The 9770-nt window shown below is 40.5% G+C and overlaps 2 protein-coding genes across 2 annotated transcripts in view; both read left to right on the top strand.

Annotated features, from left to right (window-relative positions):
- Nucleotides 1–9770, top strand: part of LOC105623295 (choline O-acetyltransferase) — a 93886-nt gene that overhangs the window by 1759 nt on the left and 82357 nt on the right. Inside the window, 2 exon segments of the mRNA XM_012204693.1 lie at nucleotides 1379–1396; nucleotides 1398–1617. Coding sequence (XP_012060083.1) covers nucleotides 1379–1396; nucleotides 1398–1617 — 238 coding nt within the window.
- On the top strand, nucleotides 3336–5090 carry LOC105623294 (vesicular acetylcholine transporter). The gene has a single exon (XM_012204692.1). It carries the CDS (start codon nucleotides 3336–3338, stop codon nucleotides 5088–5090), a length of 1755 nt encoding a protein of 584 aa, XP_012060082.1.

The raw sequence follows: 9770 nt of genomic DNA on the forward strand, positions 1-9770 counted from the left end.
TGGACTACACCTAATATATATATATATATATTTTTTTTTACAAATAATATCACATTCTCCATATAATTGTTTATTCTCCAATTTTGTATCAATATTTTAACCATAAATCTATCTCTATTCTTTGCAATGAAACTGTTACAATTTGTTAAATTTTTAGTATGATATAAATTTCATTCAAAAATCTAGAATATAAGTTAAATAGTACTATTGATATTTCTGTTTTCTATTTATAATTTTTAGATAAAAATATCTATATACTTTAATTCAACATTTTTTATGAAATATTTCGGATATTAATATTGCGATCCGACATTTTAGATCAAGATTCAGAAATTCGATTTTTCACATTTTTATTGTATTAATTATGATTAATAATCATTTAATAAAAATAACATTTACTATTATAACATTTATAACATTAAATAATATTTACTACTAGAAAGTGATAAAAATTACAAAATTAGGAATTGAAATTTTATAAATCGATATGCTGTTTTCATCAAACCAGTTATGTCAAATTCCTCAAGTACAGCTCGCTGTAATGTTATGTAACGCGGTCCAATCATCGTCGAAGAAAATCTCTATGTTTTAGTTGAAATTTGCAATCACACAAGCGACGCAGGTAGGGGGATTATCTGCCGCAACCCCTTGCAAACAATGGCGCACGAAATAACACATGGCTGCCAAATAACTATATTGCGATGCGGCGAGGGGGAGCAAAAATTACCTTGGGAAGTTACGCACGTGTGTAATGCCCGGTCTTCCTCAAATGTACATGGTATGGGACGTTATAGATAGATGCACAAACGCTAAATTTAAATCCGCCCATTGGTAACGCGTACATAAGATAATAGAAAGGTTAGTAAAAATTGTGTCGATAGTATATATATACGATAGAATATGTAGAGTACGGACGCGTTGTACGATGTAATGCCTCACGCGCAATTGCGGCGGGTTAAAAATATGATGATGATGAATTTTAACTTCTCGAAGGTCGACGGACTCTGTCCCACCCCTCCATAACATATCCCTCTGCGCAACGAATTATACCTTCGCACATAATTGCATTATTAATGTGTACATAGTCCCGTAATGCTTAATCTAATATTTTCTATTAAGGTTTTTGTTGTAGAAAAGAACTACTTGAACGCGGGTTATTAGATCACTCGGCTGTTTTTAGATTACTAATCTTCTTCTTTTCTTTTGATTTATTATTAGTAATGTTTGATCTAATTTGAAGATAATGTTTAAATAATGGTTGACCTTAATCGAAACGTCACGAGATGGAAATAATGCTATTTTTGTGACACAGATTCGTAATTGTACCTATCTGTATTATGGTTAACGAATGAATTTTTATCATTGTCTTTTTTAACAGTACGCGAATTTTAAATTGGTTGGAAAATGTTGTCGCCGTTGCAGACTCGGTTGTAAGTTCGATTGAAAAGGTGGAGGGCCCGGGGACGCGAAGAGTCAAGGAGTCGGTGAACGACTCGAAGGACGAAGACGGATCAGACGTCGCCTCGACTTTGAGCGGCCTGCTCGCCGGTCTTCCGACCTTGGCGGGCCCCCAACGCCTCGCCAACTCCCTCAGACAGAAGTTCGTCAACAACTCCGGTAAGTCGGTGATACGTTGTTTTTTTTTTCACACGCGGCCTTCTTTCGTACATCAGGAAGGCTCGTTGCCGTAGTAGAGCCCGTCGATCGATCGCGTTGCGCCATTAACGAGTCACCGGCAACAATGATGATTGACAGGCGCTATTTCGCAAACACGAGAAGAATCGAGCTATCGTTGTTCCGGATGGTCGCCCGAGGTTCCAGTTTAAATGTTAGTCCGCGTGTTTTTATAATTATTTACAATCGACCGCGCATCCTGTTACTTTCGTGAAAAAGAATCAAGATAATATTAAAATAAAAAAAATAAATAAAACTGTGCGATTTTCCGCTAAACAAAATATTTATTTCTCCAAAATAGTAAGTTAAATTAGATAAACTGATCTAGATTAGTGAAATATCGGAAAAGAGTTGATAAATGCACTATCAAGTACACTTGCCAATTCGCGAAAAGGTCTCAGTTTTTCTGCCTCAAATCTTGCGAGAAACATCATTATGTTACAACGCTATTGAAATATAATTTAAATCCGCTATTTTCTATGCTTTTGCTTTGTTATCTTGGCAGTTCAAAAGCAACATGAAAAGCGAAAAATTATAGGAGGGAGATTCAAAAGAATTGCATCAAAGAAGAAAATGGCTATTTCAGCGCAATTTTCTTCTGTTTTATGAAGCATTTTAATTATTAACTTTCCATGACTTTGATAAATGACGATAAATAAGATATAAGTTGAATAATCAAATTTTTTAACAATATGACACAACGATCTTTGACTGAAATATTTTACGTGCTTTTCTTATTCTTTAAGTAAAAAAAAATCTCGTACTACCGTTCATTCTTTATTTTATGTAATTGTTTCAACGATCAACAATTTAACAAAAAACAATATCGCTCACAATTACTGTTGAGCTATTTCTTTCTACCTTAACACTCGTGAGATGATTAGCGACGACCCCAATAACAAGCACGTCACATCGACCCTCGCCTCTTGTTTTCTCGGCGTTTTTTTTCATGCTGTTTTTATCTCCGCCGTAATGCGATACACAATATACTATAGTAAGGCTCGCTCAGGTACACAGAGTCGATCTCGCGGCGCCTTATCGTGAATCGTGGGGGAGCCTTCATCCGGTGTCGTGTTCTCTTTCACGCGCGCAAGAGGGGAGCAGAGCCTACGAAGAAAAGCCGAGCCAAGTGCGTATGCGTTTTCGCAACGTGTTTCTTTCCCGCACGCAAGACTATAGTTGATGTCAGCGTGTTGATGATGTTGGCGAGGTTACGAAGTTGGGGTTGGGAAGGTTGAGTGGATGGGTAGATGGATGTCGTTCGCACTTCGCGCTGACCACAGGCCGGGTCAGGGCTCCCCTATTCTTCTTCTCGGCAACTCTTTCCCTCAGTCCCGAGTCGCTTCTTCGATTTCGCGTTCTCGCGAAACGGTTGTGTCGTCGCGTAAGAAGCGCGGAAAGCGTGTTTAAGCGCGTACATGTGTGCGCACGTGAAGTCAATTGATTTCCGCGAGCTAATCGTTGCCAAATCGGTGATCTGTTGTAGGTTACCCCCGGCCCGGCCTGATGCGCGCCGCCCCAATCGCGACGATCTCCTCGTCACGCTCGCTTCCCGAGGTCGCACGACTGGTTGTGACCGCGGTTAGTCCCTTCCACTAAGACATACATAAAAAAATCCCGGAAGACGTTGGTCGCACTTCGCGGACGACTACCTAGGAACCATGACGACGATACCGATACTCAACATGGAGTTCAGCGAGCTCAAGGAGATCGTCTGGACAAAACTGCAGGAGCCCAAGTCTCAGCGTAAGCTGATCCTGGTCATCGTCTCGATAGCGTTACTACTGGACAACATGCTATACATGGTGATAGTACCAATTATACCCGATTACCTTAAATATGTCGGAGCATTCGGAGAAGTAGAGGAGATAGTCAACGCCAGCGGTCCAGCTAGTCATCCTGGCCAGGATTCTGCCACGGGGGTGTTATTCGCATCGAAAGCGATCGTGCAACTGATGGTGAACCCGTTCTCCGGTGCGCTAATTGATCGGATCGGTTACGACATCCCCATGATGATCGGTCTCTCCATCATGTTCCTCTCGACCAGTGTATTCGCGTGCGGCAAGAGCTACGGCGTACTGTTCTTCGCGAGGAGCCTGCAGGGCGTTGGATCCGCGTTCGCTGATACCGCCGGTCTCGCTATGATCGCCGATCGTTTCACGGAAGAGTCGGAACGCTCGAAGGCGCTTGGCATTGCCCTGGCGTTTATTAGTTTTGGCTGTCTGGTCGCGCCGCCATTCGGAGGAGCACTTTACCAATTCGCTGGCAAGGAAGTACCGTTCCTGATATTGGCGTTTGTCAGCCTGGCAGACGGTTTCATGTTATTACTGGTGATGAAGCCGATCAAGGAGCAGTTGCAAGATCGCCATCACGAACCCAAGTCGACGATACCGATCTGGCGGCTGTTGATGGACCCGTACATCGCTGTGTGCGCGGGCGCTCTGATGATGTCCAATGTCGCACTTGCTTTCCTCGAGCCGACGATATCGTTATGGATGGAGGACACAATGACGCATGAAAACTGGAAGATCGGCATGATCTGGTTACCGGCCTTCTTCCCGCATGTGATCGGTGTTGTGATCACCGTGAGGATGGCTAAGCAGTATCCGCAATATCAGTGGCTGATGGCGGCGGGCGGCCTCGCACTCGAAGGTCTTTGCTGCTTCATCATACCGTTCTGCAGCTCGTATAAAGTGCTGATGATACCGCTGTGCGGTATCTGCTTCGGTATCGCGCTCATCGACACCGCGCTGCTGCCCACGCTGGGCTATCTGGTGGACGTTAGGTATGTGTCGGTGTACGGCAGCATTTACGCGATCGCCGACATCTCGTACAGCGTGGCGTATGCGGTAGGCCCGATTATAGCTGGCGGAGTCGTCGAAGCGATCGGTTTTACCGCCCTTAACGTCGGCATCGCCTTCTCGAATTTGCTGTATGCTCCAGTTCTCTACTACTTGCGTCATATTTACGACTTTAAGCCGTTCCAGGATGAAGCGAACGTGCTAATGCAGGATCCGCCTGATAAAGAATACCAGACGTACGTGCTGCAAGAGCAGCGACCGATCTCCGGCGAGATCGGCAACCACCTGAACCAGACGCGTATGGAGACGAATATCGATCAGGGATATGATCAAAACTATCAGACGACAGGACAAGTCGGTTACGGCGATCAGCGTGGTTACGGCATGCAGAACACGAACATCGGTTATAACCAACCCGCTCACGAACAACCACCAGTATACAATCAACCGGCTAACTACGGTCAATCCGGCGACTATGGCCAACAGAGGAATTACGCGGTCGAGCGTCAGGATCAGCGGGGCTCCCAGGCTGACGTAAACCCCTTCAGGAGGCCGGAGCCGGCGGATCAGCGACCAGCCGGGGACAGCAACCCCTTCAGGCAAGGAATGTACTAAAGCGATGGTCGCTGCCGAGTGTCGTAGCGATCCAACTGATCGAGTGCACGTCCTCTTCGCTCGAAAGTGTGTTCGAGTCTTCGTGACAGGCTTCCACGTATATCAGCAAGAGAGAATCGTCGCGGGACATGGCCGTTCAGCGAAACTCTTGACAATGATACCGATCGAGACGCTCGATCAGAAGATTAAAGGAGCTACAGGATCGCCGATCGCGCGGTGTCCCGCCGGATCTCGATCGTACTCGGAGTATCGGAGTTGATGTTTATCGGGGATAGCAGAGGCAACGACTTCCAAAGTGATTTCCTCGGAGCTCTCGCGATGGATTCATCTGCGAAAGGTGAATCCCGACGGTCCTGATATACGTTCGAGGTTCCGCGCGCAGCTGGTAATGCGAATCGCAAGGAAAGAGGGGAAAGGGAGATAGGAAACATTGCTGAGGGATAGGATATGCGATGTTGAAATTGTAAGATGCAGAAGATGCAGAAGGAAAAAAGATTAGATAAGCACGCGGAAAGGACAATGGCCGTCTTTGTTGAGAAGAACCTCAAGAAGAACAACTAGTCGCAACATCGAAATAAAATTAGAGTGAGAAGAGGGGGGGGGGAGGAAGAGATGTGTCGGTGTTATGGAGGAAAGAGAAGAGACAAGTTCTTTATTTGGGATGCGAGAAGTCATTGCGCAAAGTGTTAGAAGGAAAGAAAGAGGGAGGATACGACCGCAGTGAAGGCTTTCCATCAGCAAGGACCTTCGCTCGCGGGTTGCCGCTGGGCAAGTTTTGAGTTTTTAACGCTTTTTCGTTGAAAATTGTTCTACATTGCTGAACGGAAATATCATATCACTAATTAAGGCATCAGAAATCTAGAAAGTAAGGCTTTAAGTTAAGTAGGCGATTGTATAGAGGGTTGTGACAAGGGCGGTCGATTTGCCCCACGAATCGCTCTGTATTGGCAAAGTACTCTCGTCCCTGTATTCGATTTTTAAATAAATTTTGTTGCTAAAAGAAACGCTATAATATTAATAAAATTTGGATTACGAGAATTATTTTCGATGATTCAAACTTGAAATTTTTACGTATGCATATATATTCTAAAATCGTTAGATGTTATGTATTTTATTATTAATATTAATTTTGTCAATGGTAAGAGTAAACATTATAAACGTTGATAAAAATGGCAAGTAATAATTAATTATAAAGCCGTTTTATTAAAGATATTTTATTTTAGATAATTTTCAGAATCTGAAAACTTGTTTTATCTCTTTATATTTATTTGTCATTTTTAAGAACAATCTATATTTTAACAGAATTTGAAGCGATGTCTTTTGCAATATTATTCATATCAATAAAACAGATATCGTTAGAATCCTAAAGAAGTCGATTTCTATTTTGAATAATAGAGATTATTCGTAATTTTAATTATTCTAATATTGAAATATTTAATATTTCAAGAAGGTGTTTTTTTTTCTAATTATCTCTTTTTTCTATCTCAATTTCATACGATTTCTTTCGTACTAATTGAGTACTTTGCCACAATAATGGAGCAATACCAAGTACCAAAGCGCGAGTGCGTCAAAGTAAACATATCTGTATTTTTATGAAATTACTTTTCTAATTGTAGGGATACATTTCGTTCGAACCTTGTTGAAGGGGGGTTTTGTTCACGCAGCAAAATCGCGTGTGATATCTAGACGTATCTAGGCATGCATCATAATTTCTATATGTATATAAATATATCAAAAATTTTATTATGTGTCGAAGTGGCTTGGACGCAAGGTTTCGCGATAATTATCGCGAGCTGTTCCCATCGCAAAATCTCTCTTTTATTTTTCCATTTCAGATATTTACTCTATTTCATTTGTTATTATTTTAATCTTTTGTTCATTTTATTTTATATATTATTTACTTTGTTTCATATTCGGATGTTCATTATCCAAACAATGGCCAATTCCATTATTTATATTATCCCTTATCTTTTCTTGAATAAAACAATACAAAAAAGATTATTTCTAGATTATTTAGAAGATTAAATAAAAATTATAAAAACTTTTTAATTGTGATAAACCGGTTAAAATTTGCTATAATTCTTCTTGTTAAGATATCTGTGAAGCCTTACGACTAAGAGCACAGCACACATTCGTACCTACTCGTCAATACTAAGAAGCGTCGCGAGAAGCAAATAAATAAGTTGTTAATTAACTAGCACTATACACACTATACCGGCACGGTGATTAGCCGATTCGCCGGCGTGTTGGGCGTGAAAAGCAGAAGTTCCTCGATCACCAAGGAATCCGCTTCGCTCGCGTCGATCGGACTTCAGAATCCACTCGCCCGTCGTGCGGATCCTCGAGGATCGATTCGCGAGTGCTTTGAGTTAATTCAGTGCCTGAACTTCGCAGTTTTTATCCTCGTGGTCGCGAGACTCGTAGTACGAATAATTGTAAAGCTCTCCCCGCAAAAGATCCAAGCAAGTAACCCGACCTAACGTAACGTAGACAACACTCTATTAGACCGCTATACATATGTACCTAAACATATACGCGTTTTTGTTTTATAGTCAACAAAGAGAGAAGAACGTGTTTAATCTCTACAATGGCTTTTTGTTTCTATGAGCTGGCCTCTAAAATTAGGTATTTTATTGTAACGGCAACGTCTGGCCTGTTGATGATTATCGTCACGACTCCGTTGAATAAATTCAGCGAAGATCAATGCAATAAGATCTCGAAATAATGAAATATAATATATTATGTATCTCTAACCATATTCTCTTATTAAAATGTCTTTTAGCTCAAATCTATTATAGATTAAAATGAAATACGATATAAAATTTTATGACATATTTTTAATTACTTTCCATACTGTGACAAAAATTTGTTCTTTTATTCATTATTTTAAATTTACATTTATAATTATATGTTAATTTTTTCCCCAGCGAAGTCAAGCTAGAATTTTAAAGATCATTATACTGGCATATGATAATTATATCAGCAAGACGTTGCGTCAGTGCATTATGGTTATACGTACACATTACACATATATACATATATATATATATATATATATATATATATATAAATCGAATACAAAGTTATATTCGTAGCTTCTTCTACTCTTGTAAATATATATTACGCGCGAAAGGGAAAAGAAAAGAGCTTTTTCCTTCGCGCGGATACATCGCGTATCGAGTGTCCCGAAATTATTATCATTTCTTTCTAGTTACACGTTTTCTGATCATTATTTTCGTAATAAAAGCTCATAAAATTCTGCTAAAACGTTTGTTTAAAATTGGATTTATTAATTTTTTTTATATGCGCAGCTTACTACGCGAAATAATCCGCTCCACTTTTAACCGCGCTTATATTCTGATCGTAGCCGCAGATATTGAAATAAATATTGTACGTTTGACCTATAAGTCTTCGTGAGTATCTTCGATAGTGGCAATAATCCTGGGGCACTCGGTATATCTTGCCTACTTGTATCATATCGTTCGTGAGTGTTGTGAACGCGACGGTGTGTGTACGTGAGTATAAAATCCTCTTTCTTCTGCGTCGGGACTGAAGGCCAGTGCTGGGCAAAGGTGTTATTGTCCTGACACTCGTAGGAATAGGACCTGAGGACCTTAGAAGTGAAATAGAAATCTGGAATGAAAAAAAATTTCTTTTTGAATAAAGAAAAAAACATACGCCTTCGTCGAAAGGCTGTCACATTTAAAAACATAGTAAATGTATTAAAAAATTTTTCATTTCAAACCAAAGATCTTCTATTGGAAAAGAATGATTTTGTTCCTAAGAATTATTTCTCTTCCGAAAGAGGAGACTAATTTCATCTTGCTTTTAAGATCCTCAGCTTAGATAATATGAAAAATTCGCTGTTATTGTACACATACACAAGTTTCGTTAAGTTTCGATGATTATACGATGTATTATTTGTTATAATTATTAAATCGGAGTGAAACTGGCGAGAATTTTCCCTATTGTGTATAGAAAATTCCTAAATTTTACATAATAATAACCTTTAGATAATTATCAAACAATTGGCGAATTATTTGTTACTTTCTCCTATGCTTGAGAAAAATTCTAAATTGATCTTGAGTCCTCAAAATATATTAGCCTCTCAAATTGCAAATATGTAAGTAGCTTCCTCAGTGACATACGTCGTGCAAGACGAATGCACAGTGCGTTCTGTGTATCGAAACCTTGCTCAGTACTATCGGGAACGATGCTTAAAGTGAAAACACGGGCGCTTAGTTTCCCAACGATATTTTTCTCATCTCGAAACCGAGTCTAATTTCCAAGTGTTACAAGAAGGAAGATGGCGACGGGAGCAATCCGTTACGACAGAACGTCGCAATATGTGAACATATCATAGGAAGGGAGAGACAGAACGTGGAGAAATGGTCACCCTGATTATATGTATCTAATTATTCGTGCATAACGCATATTATCCATGCGCGATGAAGAGAGGCGATCGTGCATCCCGAGATTATCCGTAAGCGTAGTGTAATTTAACTGCAATACATCCGCACTTTGCGTACACACACACACACACACACACACACACACACACACACACACACACACACACACGACACGCACACACACACACACGCACACACACACACACACACACACACACACACACACACACGAGAGAGAGAGAGAGAGAGAGAGAGTATAATACGTTAG

This window comes from Atta cephalotes (genome assembly GCF_000143395.1).
Source record: "Atta cephalotes unplaced genomic scaffold scaffold00055, whole genome shotgun sequence".
NCBI lineage: Eukaryota > Metazoa > Arthropoda > Insecta > Hymenoptera > Formicidae > Atta > Atta cephalotes.